General features: G+C 33.0%; 1 protein-coding gene across 1 annotated transcript in view; it reads right to left on the reverse strand.

Moving 5' to 3' along the window:
* The window catches only part of CFTR (CF transmembrane conductance regulator), a 230,398-nt gene that overhangs the window by 184,593 nt on the left and 20,458 nt on the right, over window positions 1-25,347 (reverse strand). Inside the window, exons 2-3 of the mRNA XM_074193848.1 lie at window positions 8,344-8,454; window positions 6,496-6,604 (exon numbers count right to left, since the gene is read on the reverse strand). Of these exons, the coding sequence (XP_074049949.1) occupies window positions 6,496-6,604; window positions 8,344-8,454 (220 nt within the window). The remainder of the gene's footprint in view (window positions 1-6,495; window positions 6,605-8,343; window positions 8,455-25,347) is intronic.

Below are 25,347 nucleotides of genomic sequence, written 5' to 3' on the forward strand. Positions count from 1 at the left end.
TTGTCATTTCTGAAAGGTATGAGGCAATACTCAGAGTTATTTTAATTTCTTTTTTTCTAATCAAGTAATTTAGAATATTTTTATTTGACCATAGAAAACAAAGTTGTCTATTCACTTTGACCATTTAACAATTAGGGAATAGCTCTTATTTTCACATATGTTACTCAGTTTTATAGTCAATATATGTCTGAGAAAAAAAGCTTTTATCATAGCAACTTGCTGGAAAAAAATTCACATTACTGTGTTGTTTATGATGCCTTTTAGCAAAATATTGTTTCCTTGATCATTCCTTTTTATTAGGTCTATTTTTGCTTTTGCTTTGTCTGAGATCATAATCACTACCTCTGTCCTTTTTTTTAGTTCAGTGAAGTATACTATATTCTGTTTCAGTCCTTTATTTGAACTCTTTATCTATCTTTCTGTTTCAAATGTGTCTTTGTAAACAATATATTGGAGTCTGATTTCTAATCCATTATGCTGTCTGTTTCCATTTTGAGGTTAAACTCATTCAGTCACATTCACAGTTATTACTATGTGTGTTATTCTTTCCACCCTATTTTCTTCTGTTTCTTTTTTCTCTTTTTGTCCTCTCTCCTCAAAAATCTATTTTTTTCTCTAACTACTGCTTCCCTTTAATCTCCTCTTTCTTTTATTAGCTTCTCCTCCCTCTATTTCCCTACTGGGAAAGATATATTTCTATATACAACATATAACATGCGTATGTGTGTATGTGTTCTTGTTTCTTTGAACTGATTCCAATGAGAGTGAGGTTCAAACATTGCTTGCTTTTTTCCTTCCAAATATTTTTCCTTCACTGTAAAAGCTCACCCTTGCATATCTCTTTTACCTGAGAAAACTATTTCTCATTCTACCTCTACCTTCTCCCTTTTCACATTTCATTTCTCTTTCGCACCTTTTTATTTATTTATTTATTTGTGGGGGGGGGGGGGAGCGGAGAAATCAAGCCAACACAACTGACTTATATTTATGCTCTCTAAGAAAATTTCTTTAAACTGTCCTGATAGTTATAAAGTTCTTAGGGGCTACATGTATCATCTTCCCATATAGGAATGCAAATAATTATTGGAACCCTTATATTACTCTTTCATCTTTATCTTTTTAGGCTTCTCTGTAGTCTTATGTTTGAATTTCACATTTTCTATTCAGCTCTGGTCTTTTTATCAGAAGTGCTTGAAAATCCTCTAATTCATTAAATTTCCCATTTTTCCCCCCTCGAAGAATTATTTTCAGTTTTTTCTAGATAAGTGATATTTGGTTATAATTTTAATTCATTTGCCTTTCAGAATATTATATTCCAAGCCTCCTGAAAAAATTCCAAAATAAATACTCCTAATTTTTTCAGGAGATAATTAGGAGATTCTTTTAATTTCTACTTACCCTCTGGATCTAAGATACTAAGGCAGCTTTTCTTGATCTTTTCTTGAAAGTTTAGTTGTTTTTCCAATCAGATATTTCACATTTTCTTCTATTTTTTTATTCTTTTGACTTTGTTTTATTCTTTCTTCATGTTCCATGTAATCATTAGCTTCCACATAATTGGTCTATAATTCTAATTTTTTTTTTTTAGATTTTTGCAGGGCAAGTGGGATTAAGTGGCTTGCCCAAGGCCACACAGCTAGGCAATTATTAAGTGTCTGAAGCCAGATTTGAACTCAGGTACTCCTGACTCCAGGGCCGGTGCACTATCCACTGCACCACCTAGCCACCCTATAATTCTAATTTTTAAGAAATTATTTCTCTTCAGTGAGATTTTATACCTCTTTTCCCATTTGGTCAATTCTACTTTTTAATGAATTATTTTCTTTGGTAAATTTTTGTAACTCCTTTTTCTTTTGGCCTATTATTCTGCTTTTTAAGTTCTTTTCTTAAGTGTTTTTGTGCCTCTTTTATCAAGCTATAAATTTTCTTTTCATAATTTCCTTACATCACTCAATTTTTCCCCAATTTTTCCTCTACCATTCATCTCTTTCTTTATCTCTTCTAGGAATTCTGGTTGCAGTTGGGTCTAATTAGCATTTTTCTTTGAAAACTTTGTTGAAAACTTTTCTTTGGGGCGGCTAGGTGGTGTAGTGGATAAAGCACTGACCTTGGAGTCAGGTGTACCTGGGTTCAAATCCGGTCTCAGACATTTAATAATTACCTAGTTGTGTGGCCTTGGGCAAGCCACTTAACCCCATTTGCCTTGCAAAAAACCTAAAAAAAAAACTTTTCTTTGAGACTTTGCTTATAGATGGTTTTGCATTGTTCCCTCCTTCTGAGATTATGTTTTGATTCCCTACCACTGTGGTGGTTTTTTATGTTCTTTTTTGGTTCATTTTTTCTAACTTAACTTTGTTAAAATTGAGGTCTGCTCACCAGGTGAGAAGGAACTGTCCCAAGTTTTAGTTTTTTATGCTGTTGTTTTCAGAGCTAATTCTGATTATCTGCAAGTTTTTGTTTCTTCTGAAAGTTGTGTGATAATTTGAGGTGTGGTCTGTACTCTAGTCTTTGCCCAGAAATGTCCCTTGGTCCCCTGCAGTCACAAGTACTAGTACTCTTTTTTGCATTAGAAATGAAACCAGGGCCCCAGTCCTTTTGTGATCCACCCTCAACTCTCCTCTATCTTGAAGCTGTGACCCAGAACAGCATTTAGGCAAAAGACCTGCCAGTCAGTTCCATCTATACCTTGTAATCTCTTTCTGACAAGTTGTTTGACCTCTTACCATCTCTGGGCTGAGAATTCTCAAAGCTGCAGTTGCTTTTGTGACCACCCTTGCTGTTGCTAAGCATGTGGGCTCTGCATGGGCTTCCAACCCAATGTCACAAAGTTTTCTTGCCCACCTCCTAAGTTTTTTTAGGCTCTAATCCTTTATTCATAATTTGCTCCATAATTAGATTTGAATCGTTATTTAGAGGATAATGTTGAGATTGAATTCAGCTGAGTTGCCTCTAATCTATCACCTTGGTCAAATGTATTCATTATTTTCAAAAAGCTTGGGAATTATAATGACTATTTATTTGCATTAACAAAGTTGTAATATTTTCAAGCATCACCTGGGAACCAATGGAATTATAAATTGAGCAAGAGAAATGGGGTTAGGCAAGTCTGAGATTGGATGTGCTAGAGAGCTTTACTTACTGTAAAAACAATCATTATACAGTCATTTATATTCTATATGACATGATTTTGTGAAAAACTTCATAACTGTCCAAGTTCAAAGAAAGACTCAACAGAACTATGAATTGTTAATGCTACATATTACTTTATAGAGAAATTCAGCTACGATTATTATATATTGAATATTATTGCAATAATATGACACTGTGTTATTAGCCAGGTACTGAGAGTCAGGACCCCTGAATTCTATTCCCAAATTTGCTATTAACTTTCCATGCAACCCTCTGCAAGTCAATTCATAGCTATAAGGTTCAGTATCCTCTTCTATAAAAGAAGGAAGGAAATTGGTCTATGAATTAAGCCAAAGTTTCCTTTCAAAATTTTCTTATATCACTCTCAATTCTTTTTCCAATTTTTCCTTTACTAATCATCGCTTTCTTTAACTCTTCCAAGAATTCTAGTTGGGTTTGAATCCAATTAGCATTTTCTTTGAGGCCCAGAGAAGTGGCTTACTCAAATTCACAAGGCAGACTTTTCAAGGTCAGGGTCTGTGAATCTAAGATCAGGGCTCTTTCTATTGAATTATACCATGGATCTCCTAGATTTCTTAACAGCTCTATACAACTACTACTGGACAAGACTTCATGATTTGTATAAACATCTATTCGACATTACAGTTTTCATCTATGAAATGATTTGCTTTCTTCATATATAGCAGTAGACTATAAGCTTCCAGGGGACAAGAGAAGAGATGCTTTTCATTATTATCTTTGAATCATTAGTGCCTAGCATATTGCATTGCTTGATAGATACTCATTGATTTCAATTAATTTATGCACTATAACGAAACAAGGTAAAAGAGTACTATACAAAGTAATGGTAGATAATATGTTACTATGGAGAAAATGAGGATGTTATTCAATGTGAGGTATATATAAAAGGAACAACATGGAGCTATGATTTGAATTTTGTTCATCATAATCCTAGACCAGTATATAGAAGTAGAGAATATTTGTGATTAAAAAAGACTTTGAGGACCATATATTCTGATATGATCAATTCACTGAAAAAAAACTAGAGTTCAGAGAGGTCTAGAACGGTCAGGGTCACCTCAAGGGTTTTTCTGTTTGTCTATCACTCTTTATCTGTCACAAAGGACAACTGTAAATTATCTCTATCTAATATGTTCAAGTAATAGATTCTAGAATGATTTCTCTAAGGCCAAAGATCATGAGTTACCCTAGAAAAGTAGATTGTAAATTTTTTAAATATCCCATATATAAATTTGATTATGTGATCATCATACCAATGATTCTGAACTCTGATTTAATTTAGCACAGAAAATCTCAAAGTATGTAGAAATTTTGAAAATTCCCAGGAAAAAAATTATTTCCATTAAAAAAATTAAAAAAGCAATGGGGAATTCTACAAGACTTTAAAATTCCCAACACACTCTACAAAAAGAAATAACTGTTCTCCTTCCAATCATCCAGTGAAGTTATCTTTTGGAAATCATGGTTTAAGTTTTATAGTTGAAGAAGCTGAGATAAACAGAGATTAAGTTATTTATCACCCAGAATTCAAACTTAGGTCTTCTAGACTCCAGGTCCAGCACATTATATCCTACACCACCAGCTGCCTCACAGATAATTATGCTATTTTCTGAACATGTAGAATGTTCACTTAATTGCTCTGAAACTACAGTATCTGGGATCAACTGTTTCCTACCTATATGACCTTGAGTAGATCCCTTAAGCTTTCTAACCCACAATTTCCTCACCTGCAGTTTGTATAGATTGAACTGCATGTTCTCTAAAGAGGGACCATGAAAACCAACTTAAGTACAAGAGAGCAGCACCCAGAGAACCTGAAACCCAAAATTAAATAATTTATACTGCTGTAATGTGAAGACTAAATTCATTTGCAATCGTTGTCATCAACCTTTCTAGGTTATAACTGAAGAGTTTTGCTATGTTGACATAGAATCAAAGCTATACTTGGTTAACAGGTAGATAACATCCCATGTTTCCTTTCCCTCATCATCTCTGGGTTTAGCTTTTCAGGCTACATCTATCTTAATGAAAAACATGACAAGACTTATGAATACAGCACAAGGTTATCACTTGCTTACAGTACCACAATGCAAAATTCAAAAAATCTTGCTTTGTATCACTGAAAACAGTGTAATGCTTAGGGTCAGAGTGTAACTTAAAAATAATTGACTCTGATCCCCTCAATTTACCAAAAAAAGAAAATAATTTGAAGTCACTTGCCACAAATTCATACAGCAGATCATTAAAGGAGTTTAGATTCAAACCCAAGTCTTCAGACACTCTCCAAGGGCAGATGATTAAGGCAATTTTCCTCCTTTTGCTAATTCTACTATTCAGTATTCTAGAAGGCAAATGTAAAAATCTAAGGCACAGAATAAACAATGAACTGGAACTGAAAGAGCACTTTTTTGAAATAAGCAATTCATATTAGTGAATTAATTGTTGTGTTTAATGTTCTATTTGCAATCTAAACCAGAATGGAAAACATACTTGCTCTGGAATGTGCTTCAAAATTGGATAAATATATATGTGTGGCACTGTATGTGCTGCTATCTTGTACTTGTGTTGGTCTTCATGACCCTTCTTTTACTTTTTTTTTTTTTGCAAGGCAATCAGGGTTAAATGACTTGCCCAGGATGACACAGAGTTCTCCTGATTCCAGGGTCACTGTTCTAATTGTGCCACCTATTTACCTCATGGCCCTTCTTTCAACAAAGCTATAGAGCTAAAAGGTATCCAAGAGGCCATGTAATCCAATCTACTCTCACTATGGATAAGGAACTTGTGGTTCTAGTTAAAAAAAAAAAAGAAAAAATATATACATATTTGTCATGTAAATGTAATATAAAGGTAATGTAAATGTAAAAATTTAAATTCTCTCTCTCTCTCTCTATATATATATATAAATATATATATATGTATACATATAAATGTTTACATTTGTATAGCAGAGATTTGAAGTTTCTTCCTGTTCACAATGGTTCCACTTTGTAAACTTTCCCTTACATATTACTGAAAAAGAACTCAAAACAAAATGCCAGCTCATTATATCAATCCCATTGAATACTGCTAGGCACATAAAATATTGGACTCAGAAAGACCTGATGTCAAAGCCTCTCATTCTTAATAGCTGAGTGACCCTGATTAAGTGATTTAACCTCAGGTTACTCATCTGTACCTACCTCACAACAATGCTTAGAGGATATAATAGCACATGCAATGTGTCTCACAAGTGTTATGTAATATAGAGATGCTAGCTACGACAATTGTAGAGATCTGTATCACTTTATATTCCTATGGTGAATTTATCCACAGCATTCTTACCCCTAAGTATAATATGATTCCAAGAAACACAAATCTCCAGAAAAAACATCGTCGAAGGGCATTAATGAGTTTGGGTTTTTTCTTTGATGCCAACTCTCTGTCCCATTCCCTGAAAAGTAAATAGAAAAAAAACCAAAGATCATTAAGTTGGAAGTACAAGTGTTTGAGTTGTTATGTACTCTTAACATAGTTTGATTCACTCACATATATCTAAGGAGATTTAATTAAATTGACTTAAGATACAAAAAAATTTTTTGAAAAGACCCCCAAAGACTCAATGCTCTCTGACTAGACAACTCAATAAAATTTCAAATCCAGTTCAGTCACAATTTGGCACATTTAAATGCCTCACCATATATCACCCTGCAGGGAGTTGATTCATGAAAAGGTCACAGTGTATTTCTTACAGGAAAATACTGTACTGCCTAACACCAGAAATAATGGGAAAAACATTTTAGGAATTACTATAACCTTCAGAAAGAAAGGGGGGAGGTGAAAGAAGGGAGGGAGGGAGGAAGGAAGGAAAGAAAGAAGGAAGGAAGGATGAAAGGAAGGAAGAAAAAAATGATGGAAGGAAGATAAAATGATGGAAGGAAGGAAGAATGAAAGAAGAAAGGAAGAAATAGAAAGGATATTCTAAAATATGGTTTCAAAATTATACAGGTTTAGCAAAATATTTTCCTAGATTTTCAACACTTAAATAGGACATAGAATATAAACACAATGACCTAAAAAATCAAAAGGTTGATTGCTTTAATATCTTAATTTTCCTTTTATAGTGTGGATTTATGATTCTAACAAAGTAGGACATTCCCTCACTAAGAGCTGGGTTGTGCAAAGTCATCAACCTCACTCTCTCTCTTTCAGAGTCATCAAAGTCTAGTGGCAAGCCAAAACAATGGTCGAGAATGCATTAGGTGGATAGTCTTTAGAAGAATTATGGACAAAAGTGTTTAAGAATTATTTAGAGTGAAGAGTTAAAAGATCATGATCTTCCTCAATAAGTGGAGTGCCTCCCTCCCAATAAAATCATGACTATTACATTATCAATAAGCAATAGCAGAAGGAAAAAATTTGAAGTTCAAGTTCAAATATTACTTAATTGTCTAATAATTCTTACATTAAAACAACCTGCCAATTAAAATAAAATGAATCATTATTCCACTTTAAAGATTCAAAAGCAAAATACAAAGGAGTGACTTCATAATGAAATAAAATGTTTCTCTTTGATTAAAATCTATTTTTTTAACTAAGGTAAATTTTTAAAATTTTTCAGTAGAGATAGTATAGTCTAAATCAGTGATGTCAAACGTAAATAGAAACATCTCTAAAGGCAGCATATAGCCTTAGAAAACCACAGGTTTACCTTGTGTATATTGTATTTTATCTATTTTGTTAAGTATTTCTCAATTATATTTTAACCAATTACATTCTGGTGGTACTCAACATGAGCTACAAGTTTGACTCCTCTACATTATAGAAACCTTTGACCACTACCTCAGATATTTTAAAGCTATCCCCTAGTCTCATCTTTGATGAAATGAGTTTCATATGGTGAGAAAATCATGGGTCTTTTTTAATAGTTATAAGTTTTAAGGGTCCTAATAATACTTTTTTACTTCAGAAATTATAAAAATGTGTTATTTTGTTTCATTCTATTCAATAGACAGTACTTATATCACTAGAAGTGAGATATTAGTATTCAAATTAGCATTCCCCCCAAAAATTACCTAATCAATTTTATGCTTTCAAAAACAATATGGCAAGTGCTTTTTACTCTTCAGCTATAAAACTAATATGTATATATATATTTATATATATAATATATATATATATATATGTTCATACCTTTCTAACTTTTCAGATAGATAGTCTGCGGTGTTAGAGGAGGGAATTTGATATATGTCTGATAATTCCAAGCGATGTCTGAAACCTTTCCTCAAAATTGGTCTTGTCCAACTGAAAAATAAAATAAGAAATAAATATTAATTTCAGTTAGAAGACTAAATTTAGACAAAATTTAGAATGCAATTTGATTATATTTTATGGTTTACATTATAAAACAAATCATTCGCATGCATTTATAAATAGAATTGCAAGCCTATTTAATGTTCTTCAAGTGTATTCTCACTTAACTCCCCAGAAAGGAAAAAAAAAGTTCTATATTAAAATCTTATTCGACATTCTAAAAACTCTTTATGGATAAGATCTCATTGGGCAACAGAAGATCCCTTGTCATGTATTTAATTATTTTGGCTCTGTGTTCTGAATGAATTGTGAAAAAATGGATGATATATAGCTTGAGATTTTATGAATAGTATGCATTATCTAAATTCAATTAATCATCTTAACTAACTAGATTTAATTCTTAGAAGTCAAAGAGCATGACTGGATTTTGTGGAGTGATTGTTTTTTGGTTTGTTTTTTGTTTTTATCTATGCCTTACAGTGCTGCTGTCCTACAGTACCATACATCAAGAGGCATTCAGTAGCAATGTGTTTATGACTGCAGTTATTAAATAAATTGAACCTTAATCTGGGCAGGATCTCAGAGGGTTTCTGAAAGATAACCTTCAATCATCAAAGTTTCAGATGAGGGGGGTTGGATGGCTCAGTGGATAGAGCAATGGCCCTGGAGTTAGGAGGACTTGAGTTCAAATTCAGCATCAGACACTTAATGATTTCCTAGCTGTATTAACTTGGGCAAATCACTTAACCCCATTACCTTGCAAAAACAAAAACAAAATAAAGTTTCAGATAAACCATGAGATAGGCCTAGTCCTGCAAAAAATAAAGAACAGGAAATTGAAAAGTTTTTTTTCTTTTACTGTTCTCATCTCTATCCTGAACTCTAGTTTTTTTTATCATTAACTGCCAGTAGGATATTCTTGAATGTATCATAGGCATTTCAATCTTAATATGTCCAAACTTAAAAAAATTCTTTTTTATGAATATTTTGTTTTCCAATTATATACAATAGTGTTTTCTACCAATCATATTTTTACAGCTTTCAATTTTGAAATTTCCCCTCTCCCTCCCTTTCATCCCTCCTCCCCCCAACAGAAGGCAATCTGATAGTCTTTACATTATTTCCATGACATGTATAGATCAATATTGAATGTGATGAGAGAAAAAAATATATCCTTAAGGAAGAAAAAATATTTGAGATAGGAAAATTATGTAATATATAAGACAACTTTTAAAAATTGAAGATAATAATCTTTGCTTCTCTGTATACAGATGGTATTCTCCATCACACATCCCCTAAAATTGTTCCTGATTATGGCACTGATGGAGTGAGTAAGTCCATCAAGGCTGTTCATCTCCCCATGTTGTTGTTAAGGTGTACAATGTTCTTCTGGGTCTGCTCATCTCACTCAGCATCAATCCCTGCAAATCTTTCCAGGCTTCTCTGAATTCCCATCCCTCCTGGTTTCTAATAGAACAAAAGTGTTCCATAAGGTACATATACAACAATTTATTCAGCCATTCCCCAATTGATGGACATCTCCTCAATTTCCAATTCTTTCCCACTATAAACAGAACTACTAGGAATATTTTTGTACATGTGGGGTTTTTACTCCTTTTAATGATCTCTTCAGGTAGTGAAATTTCTGGATCAAAGGGTATGCACATTTTTATTGCCCTTTGGGCATAATTCCAAATTGCTCTCCAGAAAGGTTGAATTAGTTCACAGCTCCAACAACAGTGTATTAATATACCAGACTTCCCATATCCTCTCCAACATTGATCATTGAACTTTATGATCATATTGACCAATCTGAGAAGTGTGAGGTGGTACCACAGAGAAACTTTAATTTGCATTTTTCTAATAAGTAATGATGTAGAGCAAATTTTCATATGGCTATGGATCACTTTGATTTCTTCATGTGAAAATTGCCTTTGCCTTTCCTTTGACCATTTGTCAATTGGGAATGGCTCTTTTTTTTCCATACATTTGACTCAGTTCTCTAAATATTTTAGAAATGAGTCCTCTATCAGAAACACAAGTTGTAAAAATTGTTTCTCAATTTACTACATTTTTTATCTTGATTTACAGTGGTTTTGATTGTTCAAAAGCTTTGTAATTTAATGTAATCAAAATTATCCAGTTTTTTTTAATGTTTCTCTATCTCTTCCTTGGTCATAAACTGCTCCCCTTTCCATGGGTCTGACAGGTAAACTAGTCCTTGTTCTCCTAGTTTGCTTATAATATTGTCTTGTATATCTAAATCCCACACCCAATTTGATATTATCTTGGTATAGGGTGTGGGTTGTTGATCTAATCCTAGTTTCTACCAAACTTTCTTCCAGTTTTCCCAAGCAGTTTTTATCAAAGAGTGAGTTCTTATCCTAGAAGCTGGACTCTTTGGATTTATCAAATAGCAGGTAACGATTACCATTTCCTGCTCTCTCTTTTTTTCCAACAAATTCCTTGATATTCTTGACTTTTGTTTCTCTATATGAATTTAGTTACAATTTTTTCCTAGCTCACTAAAACAATTTTTTGGAAATTTGATTGATATGGCACTAAATAAGTAGTTTAATTTAGGTAGAAGTATCATTTTTATTATATTAGCTCAGCCTATCTGTGAGCAGTTGATATTTGCCAGTTATTTAGATGTGATTTGATTTGTTTGAATAGTGTTTTATAGTTGTTTTCATAGAGTTTCTGAGTCTGCCTTGGCAGGTAGACTCCCAAGTATTTTATATTGTCTGAAGTTATTTTAAATGGGATTTCTCTTTCTAACTCTTGCTGCCATGTCTTATTGGTAATTTATAGAAATGCAGAGGATTTATGTGGGTTTACTTTATATCCTGCAACTTTGCTAAAGTTTTTAATTGTTTCCAGTACTTTTTTAAGAAGATTTTTTGGGGTTCTCCAGGTAGATCATCATGTCATCTGCAAAGAGTAAGAGTTTTGTTTCTTCCTTTCTAATTCTAATTCCTTCCATTTCTTTTTCTTCTCCTATTGTTGAAGCTAACATTTCTAATACAATATTGAACAGTAGTGGTGATAACAGGCATCCTTGTTTCACCCCTGATCTTATTGGGAATGCTTCTAGCTTATCCCCATTGCATTTAATGCTTATGCATGGTTTCAGATAGATACTGCTTATCCTATTAAGGAACAATCCATTTATTCTACTAGAAAACATTTTCAAGCTGAAAACTAACCAATTTCCTAGCTTCCACATTTGTGTTGAAGATAGCACCATTTTTTCCATCCACCAAGATTCTCAACATCAGATTATTCTGGGTCTTTACTTACTCTTACTCACAATATCCAATACAAATCTTATCAGCCTTATCAACATCAAGATCTCTTGTTATCCAAGCATATAGTTACTAGTTCAGGCCTTCATTACGTCTCAGACTACTGCAAGTCTCCTGACTGTTCTCCTTGACTCTGATCTCTACCTTCTCCAATCAGCCTTCCCCATCATATGTTCAAATACAAACTTTGCTGGTATATGATCTCCTCCATAGTCTGTCTCCATCCTGATGTTTCCAAGAGATTTCACATGACTCTCTTATGCACTTATATTCCTGCCACATTAAACTGCTTCCTTATGCATAACATCCCATCTCCCATCACTATTTCATGGTACAGGCTAAATGCATATCTGGAATGTTCTCTCTTCTCATCTTTTCTTCTTGGAATCACTATCTCTCTTTAATATTTAGAACAAATGGCATTTCCTAAATATGGCCCTTCTTGATCCACCCACCCAATTTCTATGTTCTACCCCCTCCCTCATAATTACTTGATATTTTTCTATATTTTCTATAGCATTGGAACAGCAAATTTCCAGTACAATTTTAGTTTCTTGAAGGTAGAGACTTTTGCATGTTTTATCTTTGTATTCCCAGCACCCAGAATGGCAAGTCACAAATAAATTCTTTCTCAATTGAATGGAACAAAGAAAAAAGGAAAAAGGAAATCATATTTTAGTAATATTGGTGACCTATCAAAAATAGTGGGAAAAGGTCAAATTCTATTTTAAGTATAAATAGTGTGTCATTCATTCAAATAGATAGATCAACAGACAGATATTATTAGGCAAAATTCTTAAATTGGTAACTTTTGTGTTCAGTGGCCCATCATTATACTTTGAGCTCTCCCATTACCTCATGTTGGAGGCCCTAGTGCTTGTACCTGGTTTCTTTAGTTAATATTTTATACCTCCATAGAACTTCACCCTTCCAGGCATCAGCTCATTCTTAGAACCTTTCCTCCTCTACTCATCAAAACTTCTCTATCTGTGACCAATATTATCCTTACAGTACTCCTATTTGGTCTTTCAGACTAGATATTGTACTAAGCTACTCATCCCTAAGGCATTTATAAATGCTCAATATAACTGATATCTAAAGTAGTAGTTTTTCAGCTGGGATTTTCAAGCAATAACATAAGGTGTTACTAAATAGAAACTTTAAACCTCTCAGACATACCCATAAAGGACTGTATAATTCAGAAAATTTTAGAGATTACTGACTCTAACCCTAACATTTTTAAAATTGAGAAACTAAAGGCAAGATGGGTGAAATAACTTGTTCAAGATCATATTGATAATAAGTAGCTTCGCTGTGATTCAGACATAGTTCTCAGGCTTCAAATGCAATGTTTTTCCCTCAATATCATGGGGGGATAGTTCAATAGATCCTGTTCTGTAACTCTCTGGCACAAAATCCATTTTTACCTTACACTTTATTATTATACTAAATAAATTAATGCATCTTAAATGATCACAAAAGAAATTCATGACTTGACTTCTACAATAAAGAGCAAGTTGATAAATCTTCAGAAATTTATCTTGCCAAAATCAACAAAAATTGAGTCTCTATTCAATTCAATAAGCATTTATTGAACTCTTACTATATGAGAAAGCACAGACCTAGGGAATGAGTAAGAAATACCTAGAGTTAAAGAGACTACCATTCTCAAAAACTGTTTATAACTTTCCCCCTTTTACTTTTATAGCTATATCTAAAATTATTTCCTTTTTTCCTTTATAACAGACGTGCTGAATATTCCTTTTTGTATTATATATTCATTTGGCAGTCTTATGAATCTTATGGATCCCTTCTCAGAACAATACTTTTAAATGCATAAAGTAAAATATATAAAGTTAAGAAAGAAGCTATTATATTGAAATATGGTTATTAATTAAATAAAAATAAGTCTATGGACCCAAGACCAAGAATCTCTGATTTAGAGAGATATCTCTAAGGTCATTTAATGTCCTTCTATTCATATGACTATGGTGAATTTCTCATTCATTTCAGAATAATTTGGCTTTAGTAAAAATTAATAAACCTTCCTTCATCTTTTCATCCTTTGAACCCTAATTTTGTACCATGTTGTACTGGGATTTTGTACCAAATGAGTTCCTAAACAACAAATGAAGCTGAACTATTCCAATATGAAGGAGAGAAAATAAAACTAAGTCTGCTCTCTCTAAAGGGCTTAAAGCCTCTAAGGGCTGCCACTGGACACATCAACCACAATAACAGCACAGTTGAACCGAATATCTAAGAAGATTCTTGGAGAAAAGTAAATCATTGAGAAGTTGGCATCAAATCCTCCAAAGACTGCTTGGCTCTTTAGGCAAATTAACAAAAAGTTCTGGGAGTCCTTAAAATTGCAACATTTCCATGTTTTGCTGACTTTGATTAGGATTGAACTCAAGGGAGATTTCTGTACTCTCATAGAGAGTTGGAGAATCTCATGTTAAACCCCAATTTAATCTAAGTACCAAAAATGTTTATTCTATGAAATTTCAGATATTATGATAACCCAGGATCTGACCAAGTCTGATAAAGTTGTAAAGATTTAGATAGATTTTGGGGTTATAATCATAGTACCTCTCCCTTAGCATTGCAGTAGAGACATAACTTGAATTTATTTTCCAACTGTTTTGTGATATCAGGGTAAGCATACCATTTGTGCAAAAGATCCTTTCATCTTTCCCTGATCTAGGTAATTATTAAGTGTTTGAGACCGGATTTGAACCCAGGTACTCCTGACTCCAGGGCTGCTGCTTTATCCACTGTGCCACAGCCACACACCCCCATTCCTTTTTTTCTCCTCTTTCTAGACCCCAAGCACAACTCATGTGTTCTTTTATAGGTAGCTATTATATGTGAACCATAGAGATGAGAATTTGTTTACTGACGACATGGGATTTTTTTAAAAGTTCTGACTATTTTCAGTAGAAATTATAGCTAACTAGTATGAAAAGGAATTATGAGATTTTCAAAGTTTATAGTTTTGTTTTTTTCTTTAGGCTTTAAATGGGGGGGGGAAGATTTTTCATAATGGTTTGGGGAAATTACTTTTAAAATCTGAATGAAAAGAAACCTAAACCTCCTGAACCAAATCTGTTTTATTCACATAATTTAGCTCTAAAAAAATCTAAATTTTCCAATTAAAGTCATTCTTGAATTCTGAACACATCAAAAATAGATCCTTTTAAAATATATAATGAATTTTATAATTATTTGACACTTGAAATTTGACTGTACTAATCCATTTAAGAAGTCTCACATTTTCACCTACTTGAACCTAAGATAAAGGTCAACTATAAGATTTATCTTGGTTCAAATTGACTGAATTTTTGTGAAACAACTATGTTTCTACAGCATTTACATTTTTCTTAAAATGTTAACTACCTGTAATGATTGGATAATAAGCAAATTCAAACTCACAGCATGTAAAACCTCTCAATCAAGGTCAGATCAACATATCTAAAGGCTAATACCATTTATTTATGTATGGTTACTCAATAGTGGAGCAATTAAGTGGAAACTCTTCCAAGTCATTTTGGGTAGATAGCTAAAGCACATGGAGAATTACTCATTTAGTGAATTTGAAAAAGGCCCCAGTCAATCCTGATAGTTCAGACAAGATAGGGTGATAAAAGAAAGAATAGCATCATTTGAATTCATTGAATGACAGTGACAAAAACCCTCCATTTTTGTTCCATCTACATTACAGCAAATAGAAAAGTTTTGAGTACCAGGGACAATTTCACTTACCTTGGCAGTATCCTTTACAAGGAGATACACATTGCCAATGAGGTTGACACACACATTGCCAGAGCTAACTCAGTATTCAGGGTGTTCCAAAAGAAAGTGAGAGTTATTAGACTGACTACCAAACTGAAATTCTATAGAGCCATTGCTCTATTCTAAAGAGCTGACCTCATTGCTATATACCTGTGAAACCTAAACAGTCTACCAATGCCATGTCAGGGAACTGAATCGCTTCTATTTAAATTGTCTTTGGAAGATTCTGAAGATCACCTGGTAAGAGAAGATACCAACACTGAGGTCCTTTAAGAGCTAAACTGCCTAGCATTCCAACATTCCCACAGAGTGCAAATATGATGGGCTGGACATGTTGTTAGAACGCCAGATGTATGCTTGCCAAAAAGTCTATTTTATGGAGAACTCACACAGGGCAAGAGCTCACAAGGGAGGTCAGAAGAAGTGATACTGAGACAACCTGCTCATTGAAGAACTTTAGAATTGATTGTACAGCATGGGAGACACTGGCACAGGACTAATCAATATAGCATGCCTCCTCAATGAGGGTTCTAAGAGGAAGGCAGAATTGGAGCATCTCCAAGAATACATGACGTAAGTTTAGAGTTCCCACTCCAGGTGTCCACATGGACAATTTGTGCTCAATCTGTGATAGCTCATTCTGAGCTTATATTAGTCTCATCAGTCATACTTGGACACAATGTAATTTGTCTCAAACATAGTGATGTCATTTTGATATTCTTCAATAATGACGGACAAGAATCAACCAATTATTTTGGGTAGACTTGAACGAAGATAAAACTTAATCTTCATTATATTTAGTCACAAAATTCTTCAACTTTACTAAATCATTATTCAAATGTTATTTTGAGACTTTTCTGAATAACTTTATAGGTGCCTTGCTCACTGAATTCTAAATCCCTATAAGTGTAGGTATCAACTCAAATGTTATGGGTTAAGAGGTTGAAAAGGATTCAAAAGACCAAGTGCAAAGGCTCAGAATTAAGAGTAGGGCAGTAGTTTCCTTCTTACTAATTTATTTTCATTTAAAAAGTGATATTAGAGGCTCCATAAAATATCTTCAAGAGTAAAACCCAGTCCCAAGGCTATAATTCAACATGTTGACCACTATTTGGTTATCAAATTTATTCAAGTTTCAATATAAGATGTGAAAACAAAATTACCTTGCTTAACTAACCTTAACTACCCTTTCATCATTAATATCAAACATATAAAGCAGAGACTGGGCTCATCAAATGAGCTGAACATTATGATAGGGAAGGTTCTGTACAGAGTTCAAATTGAAAAGAGATTTTTGCTTAGATAATGAAGTTTTTCAAATGTTCCTGTCTCTGGATAATATCAAGCTGCAGATTATGTGTCCAAGATATGGCTATATGAATATAGACATAGACCATATACTCATATAGGTATATGCATACATTAATACCTATGTCTGTATCAGTACTAATATGTCCAAGATATATATGTCTTCCCAGATGGAACAAATAACTATATAGAATTCTTTATCTTTATACTGAAACATGAGTTCTATAAATTGTCAAACTAACCAGAGTACATTGTGGACAAGAGCCTTTCTTTATCCACTTAGCTTTTCTTGTGTAGGTAGGTAGGTAGGTAGGTCAAACTAAGTGAGTGATTACAAATTATATCAAATTATATCAAATTATCTGGAGCAGTTAGATGGCATAGTAGATAGAGTACCGGCCTTGGAGTCAGGAGGACCTGAGTTCAAATCCGGACTCAGAGACTTAATAATTTCCTAGCTGTGTGACATTGGGGAAATCACTTAACTCCATTGCCTTGCAAAAACAAACAAAGGAAAAAAACACAATTAATAATTTAAAGCTTCCATGGTATTCTGTAGCCCAGTTTATCCTGGTATTGTTCTATGGCTGCAAATCATAGAAGATTATAGTTTCCAAATAATTAAAATAATTATTAATCCTTGGACTACAGAGAGAAGTATGATGGGAATTATCGGAACCAACATAAAATAAATAAGGAACTATAAGGAAGAACTGAAATAAAAGTGATTACTAAAGAAATGTATGCTAAAAAATGAGTTGATTATGTACTAAGGTTTAGAGTATGGACAACTTGGGTGCTTTACTGGTTAATTACTGATGTTCGAGACAAAAAGGAAGGAGTGTCCAAAATATTGGTTTTTCTCCCTATGGTAAATTTATGGAAATAGTCAAGAGTTGAACAAGTTGAGCTGGTAAGTCACTGATGGCTTGCACTCTTTCCATTGGGGGGAATATTGACATTGATAAGTTCAGAGATATAATTGAGCATTTAAATAATTGAGCACCTTTTGTTGTTGTTCAGTGTAATTCTTCATTATCCCATTTGCCTAAATTTTGAAAGTAAAGGTCATTGGGCCTCTCAGAAAAGGGAGAAAAATCTCATTCAGTTCAAAATCAGAAAAAAAGAAACACAAGTGATTTACAGTCCCAGTACCTATGTATTAGAGGAAAGCAATCAGTGTTTCTTGTCATTCTTTTTGTTAGATTTTTCAGTCTTGATTAGATGCTAGCTAGACCCTTAAACACAGACAGAATACATGAAATGTATTGTCATTGAAACAATGAGACTAGCTCAACTGAAGAGGAAGGTAAGATGATTAATCATCCTGTAAATTGGCTACAGCCTGTACTATTTCATCTTTCAGGATTGTTTTTAACTAGGGATGACAATCTTAAAAATATATTTGAAACCAAGAAAATAAGGAAGAGAGGAAATAGACATATCTTAAGGTTTAAGCTAAAATATCTCTAGTTTATTGGCTGGCATTTAAAAAAAAAACCTGCTACATAGAATAGTATACTGGTCTGTAAGAATCACACTACTGGGTGTTATTATAAGCTCTTTCAATAGAGAATTTGGCAGAGACTAGTTTTAAATGTCTGCTGTAAGGGCTAAGATGGAAAAAACAGAAGTGAGTTCTTCTCATCTACTATCTAGGGAGTAGAAAATCATTTCTACTGAGTGATATAAGAATATAATCCATATGACATATTGATTTAATTTTGTCGATATTTATTTTACATTTATTTCTTTGCTATTCCTTCCCCTTTCCAGAACCCTATGTTCTTTTTTTGTACCTCTTTGTTTGTCCAGTTTATTCATCACTGAGACCCAAAATAAACACGAACCAATAAGTTTTTTTTGTTCTTTAGTAGATAAACAATCTTGCCATTTGAGGGATATGATTATAATTCTGGTATTGACTCAACAGTTGAAACTAGAGGCAATTAGCCATTTTCCTCCTTGGAAGTGTTTTTCTAAGTGAAGGAACACAACTTGTCTGAGAACTTTAATAAAATCTACCAAAGAATTATACCTTAAGCATGAAGAGGATTGTATTCAAGTAGAAATGGGGCCAGTAAAACTGTATATAAGGAGTTTGCAGCCCATACATTGATTTCATTTTGAAAAGAAATATTACCTCTTTTTTAGTATATTCTTCTTTTTTTGGTTTATTGCATCTATTTTCCCAATGACAGTTTACTCTAGTTCAGGCTGCACTAGGGAATACCATGGAGATATGAGATCTTACACTTGATACCTTTACTTTGTAGTATATTCATATATATTATCTTCAATTCATAAAAACTGCATACCTATAAAATGTATTTAAAATCATATCTCCCAAAATCACCACAATAAACTCTACTAGACAGATCAAGAGCTGGAAGGGACCTGAAAAATTGTCAAGTCCAATCTCCTCATTTTACAGATAAGGAAACTGAGGCCCATGGAGATTAAGTGAATTGACCAAGGTCACATGAGTAACAAGAAACTTAGAGATGATATTTAAACACAGGGTGCAGAACCAGTTCTCTTTCTGTGGTACCAAATTGTTACGAAGAATAATGAAGTTTGCTTGTTGACTCAGATAAAACCTGAAGAAAATACCTACATGGGTAGAGAATAGCTGAGGCATCTCCTCTTCCCTGCCCCAGATACTTGAAAGACATTTTATAATAATGACTAGGCTGAGCTTTAGCCATACTCAGAGGCATCCCTATCACCAACCAGATACAAACAGAGTTTCTCAGTAAATACAGAAATTTGGAACATCCTTTAGGCAGGTACCCTAAAGCTCAGAATGCAAACCTTTCCATCTATTCTCCAATCCAATCCCAATATACACAAAAAAGCCCAAAGGTATTGGCTGTAGTTGGTTATGAATCATGAAGGAAACTAACCTTAATGTTAGGCATTTTGGGGCCACAGAGAATCCCCTCCAAATTGAAGCCAAGCATTTTTTACCTCTTCTTGGTCAATTTGAATTGTAATAAATATCTGTTTTCTGTTTCCTTCAATTCCCATTGAAGAGTCTGAACTAATAATTAAACATGTTTGGATTTTTTCTGCTGTTGTTCAGTCACGCCTAACTTTTCATGATAAGATTTGAAGTTTTCTTGGCATAAATGTTGCAGTAATTTGTATTTCCTTCTCCAGTTCATTTTACAGTTGAGGAAACTGAAGCAAACAGGGATAAGTGACTTGCCCAGAGTCATATAGCTAGTAAAGGCCTGAGGCCATATTTGAATTCAAGTCTTTCTAACTCCAGGCCTGTCACTCTATCCTCAGGGTCACCTAGATGCCCCAGATTTAGGTTACTCAAATATATAATTAATCACACAAAACCATGTTTCATACTCTTTATAAATGTTGAACTGCAAGAAATATAGTCACATGTTCTCTAGGACCTTCTTTTGCTCAAGGAGAACCCCTTGATATGTTTTTTTTGTGTGTTTTATAGCTACCCTCTAGTTTCTATCCTATAGGTTATTCAGGCTGGTAGATCAATGCTATAGAATTATATATTTACAAGAGGAAACCAGAGAATTCTCAACATAACACTTTTTTAAAAGTGTATCTCAAGACTCTCTTTGACTCTCAAGCTATCATAATTTCCCAAAGGACTATGATTTAGATAAAAACAAATATTAATGAAATGAATTTCATGAAGAGAAGAGGGAAGGAAAGACAATTCTTGCTAATTGAAAAAATTAATTAAATTTTAAAAAATGCTTAATTTGGAATATTAGATTTTTCATCTCAACATCTGATATTTATCCTCTAAATATATATATTCTGCCTTATAATGTTCCTACTCAAACTATCTCAGAGATATTAGACAAAAGTTTAATTCACAGTAATGTAGCATGGATTTGTAATAGTAAATGAGGATTCAGATATGCTAAATTATCTTTTTTCTTAAATATGCTGAAAGAAAAAAGTATAATATATTTATATCAGTTGCAAAGCAAAGGGAAATTTTTATCTGAGACAAGAGAGATTATTGGTTTTCATTATATAATGATAAAAGTATTTTTTCCTAAGGAAAAAGCATTAATTTCAGAAATAAAAATAAAAATTTGACTGAAATTATTACTAGTAAAAATATCAAATAAAGTCTGTCTATAATCTATAAGAAATTCATACATATCTATAAAATATTATACATTTTCTATTAAAGAAAAGGTCAAATGATATCAACAGATAATTTTGAAGGAAAAACATAAATGTTAACAATACAAAAATAATGGACTAATTTCCTATAAAAAAGAAATTTAAATCAATTCAATCTTAATATACCATTTTATATCCATTAAAATCATAAAAACAATAATGCCCTGCAAAATTAAAATACTCTGTTAATAAACTTAGGTGAGATAAGATACTCATTATATTTTTTATTATTGGGAGGAAGTGGTACAAAGATCACTAGCCTTTTCAATCTTCTCCAACAAGGTTCTACCATTTAAAAACAATTGCATAGAATAAAGTAGCATGGTAGAAGGAAGTTGAAAGCAATTTTCTTACCACAATCTATCTTACTTCCTTTTCTTTTTGAGGAAGCAAAACCCTGGGAAATATTTTCTATTAACTAGAAGGTATGGTAAGCAATTAAAAAAAACTAAAAAGAATATTTAACCATAAATAAAATGAGAAGTGGCCTGAGGGAGACAGAGGAGACTGGTAAAAGGAACATAGTTTATACATGATCTCAGCTAGTATTACCTTACTTTTTGGCTGACTGAGGAAAAGTAGTTCATAGACAGAGGCATCAAGATGGCATAGTGCATGATGCTTCCCTTTTGGATGAGAATTTTCAACGATCAGAAAGATTTGAATTCAACTGTTCTCAGACACTTGTAACCATGGGCAAGTCGTTTGACCCCTGTTTGTCTCAGTTTCCTCAACAATAAAAAGGGGATAATAACATTACTGTTTATTGTTTTCCCTTATTTGTTATGTTATTAATGCTCAGAGTTATAAATTCTTAGTCCAGATTGATTAAAATGACTTTTATTAACTTCTTTGCTAATTGAAAAAAATTAATTACTTTTTTAAAATGTTTAATTTGGAATGATATTAGACAATCTGCCCTAATGAGAGAAGGTCATGCATTATGACAATGTCCAGTCTTCAATTTGAAAGGCTTTTTCCTCCCCTCATTGGTCAGGTTCACAATCTAATTGATACATTCACCCCTATATATTTTCTCCACCCTGCTCATTATACTAATTAACACAGTAATATGTATGAACTTCATCGGGCAGGTGCAAAGGATAAGGACACAGACCTTAAGTCAACTCCTGACTAGTTGAAGCTAGTTTTTGACCTCCCCCTGGGTAAGGAGGCTTGATGTTAGATGAGGAGACCTCAATCAGCTTGATAATTGGTCAGGATCATGTCTTACACTCACATACCTGCCCATAGGCACAATCACAGGCAGAACCTAGTCTTTTTAATGCATGTGTGTGTGTGTGTGTGTCTATTTATATATATTTAAACTAATAATCTCCTCTTACATTCTATGTGAGCCAGACACCCTACCTTCCTCAACATAAATAATTATCTTTCCTTTTTAAGTAGTTTCATCCTATTTTTCTTGTAGCATGTGACCCTGAAGATAATTCCTTGACAGAATTCCTTGACAGACTAAAATCAAAGTACAAAAAAATGAAAAAGTTGACTAAAAAAGAGTTATAACCCTACCCTATTGGAAAAAAAACTTTACTTAACAGCAGCTTCCCCAGTAGGTAATGATGGCTAACATTTATATAGAATGGAAGGCTTACAAAGAGCTTTTGCAAATATTATTTTATCCTCACACCAACTAAGGGAACTGAGTCATATTTTTATCCCCATTTATAGATGAAGAAACTAAGTGCAGATACCAGATATCACACACACTCTGTCAAATATCTCTCATATAGTTTTAGGAGATGTAAATTGTGTGTGGAAAACAAGTCCCTAAAGGATAAATATCAGTAGATGCTAAAATACAAATCTGAAATCACCTCAAAATTAGCCTTTTTTAAACTTCAATTAAATTTTTTTCAATTAACAAGGTTATATAAATATTTATTCTATGAGACCAGATATGAAATCAGGTTTTTCCATTTTAATGGCTATATTCTCTCCTGTCTGCAAATCTCCTCTAGCCCTTAGTATTGATGATTATTAAACAACTTTTTTAAACAGTATGATGCATTAGGATCAATCTTAGTCTTTGGGTTGTATATTTTTTGATCTCTAAGTTTGATAATTAGTATTTTTAGCACTCTACTACTATTCCATTCTCATTGTTCTATTCTCTACAAACTGGTTTTTTACCTTTCTTTGAATAATGGCATTTATTATGGCTGACCCCCATTCTTTGAATGTATTCTATTCTTACCTCTCCCTCTTAGAATCCTAGTTCCCTTTAAAGTCAAGTTCAATCATAATTTCTTACATACAGCCTTTCCTGATCCCCACATCTATTAGTGCCTTCTCTCTCAAAATATGATCTATTTGTTTATCATCTATCTATCTTCTTTCTATCTTTCCACTACCTAGTCATTTATTTTTTATTTATTTACCTTTCTATTTATTCATTCATTTATATTTTTGTATATGCTACCATATACATATTATCTCCCTTGATGGAATATAAGCTCCTTAAAGGAAGGAACTGTCTCCTTTTAGTCTATATGTCCTTAGTGCCTATTATAGTATTAGAGACACAGAGGGCACTTAACAAATTTTTTTTGGTTGATTAAAAAATAATGTGTGAAATGTCACTTTTACTTGTATCAAATTGGTTGTTAGGGTGGTATTTTGTTGACTTTTAAGGAAGGGGCATTTTGATATACTCTATGGATTAGGATTCAGTAAAGGATTTTAGCTTCAGCACTAATGTGACTCTTCAAATCAATCAACCAATTAATAAGAATTTATCAAATATCTCATATGTCAGACATTTTATTAAGCATTAGCCATACAAATATAAAAGTGAGATAGTTCTCATCCTTGACTCTTCTTGTTAGAGGCTACAACACATTCACTGCTAATATGGGAAAAATACAAAATGATTTCAGAGCAGGTAGGAACAGTCTCACAGGTATGGAAATCAGGCAAGCTACTCTTTGATGTCTGGAAGTCTTGAGAATTAAGTGCTTAAACTAGGACAACAGAAATTAAACTTCTTCAACTCATATCTTCCTCCCTATACTCTCCCTCTACCTTCACTCAATCCCAGAAAAACATGGAGAGGTTCTGCCAGACTGATTTAAGATCTATCAACACATCTTGGTCAACTAGTTGGGGATCATGCTTTAAATGGTCTTGCTTGTGATATTTTCAAGTCTCTCTGTCAATAGGCAGGAAGATACAGATAGGAATTGGTCTATAATCTTATTATATATGAAAACACTAAAGCCCTATGTCTCATTTTTTCCTTTTTTATAAATGAGCTCATAGTAAGCAGCTGAAGGGATAATTAATTTATTAACGCATTTACTGATTATGAAATTCTTGAGCAATCCAAAATGCTATGCAAATACAAAATTGTAACCTTTTCAATCAGCTACACAAGATCTCTGGAAACCAGAAATGTTAAGTTGTGATGGAAGTGGCTGAGTAGAAATACATTTATGGTGATTAAGAGTCAAATAAAAAAATCAATTTTAATTTACAGATGTCTCAAAAAATCATCCTGAGTCGCTTTTTCTCTCTTTTACTCTTTGTAATCCTAAACTTGAAAGGAATCAGTCAATTTCTCTCCCTTTTGAACTCTGTAGGAGCTCCCACTGCATGAGCTCATCCATAATATGAGTCATTTAGCAGAAGAATAAAATAAGTAAGAATTACCAAATAAAACCATCTTTCTGCTACTAAATGTCCCATGGGATCATTATACTTCTAGAATATTGTGCTCATAAAGTACTTGGACAGTTAAATATGAAGTTTGAAAAAGTATTCATCTATTCTCATTAGAACTTTGTTTTGTACCAACACTCAACAAAGGTGATGACACATTAGGGAATAACAACCTTTGAATAGCTAGAAATAAAACTCTTTCTCACTTTGTCCTCTCACTCCCCAAGTAACCTCACTAACTCAAGTTATTTTTAAAATAGCCTGATAGAAACTATTTGCACATTTATACACTCAAATATGGTCTAGTTTATATAGTTCTTAGGTGAAAATATGTTCATTTGTAATTAAGCAAATCTTTCCATTATTAGTCCTTTAAAGCTTAACTTTAAATATCAACACACTATGAAAAAGACATATTAACAATTTTAAATTTATATAAAGATACATATATTTATCTAACTATATAGCTATCTATTAATAAATGGCACTCTATTCAAGAGTTTAAGAATTCATCTTTGATGAATTAGAAAGTTAAAGGAAGGGGCGGCTAGGTGGTGCAATGGATAGAGCACGGGACCTGGAGTCAGGAGTACCTGAGTTCAAATCTGGACTC

The sequence above is a fragment of the Macrotis lagotis genome, chromosome 7, assembly GCF_037893015.1.
Source record: "Macrotis lagotis isolate mMagLag1 chromosome 7, bilby.v1.9.chrom.fasta, whole genome shotgun sequence".
NCBI lineage: Eukaryota > Metazoa > Chordata > Mammalia > Peramelemorphia > Peramelidae > Macrotis > Macrotis lagotis.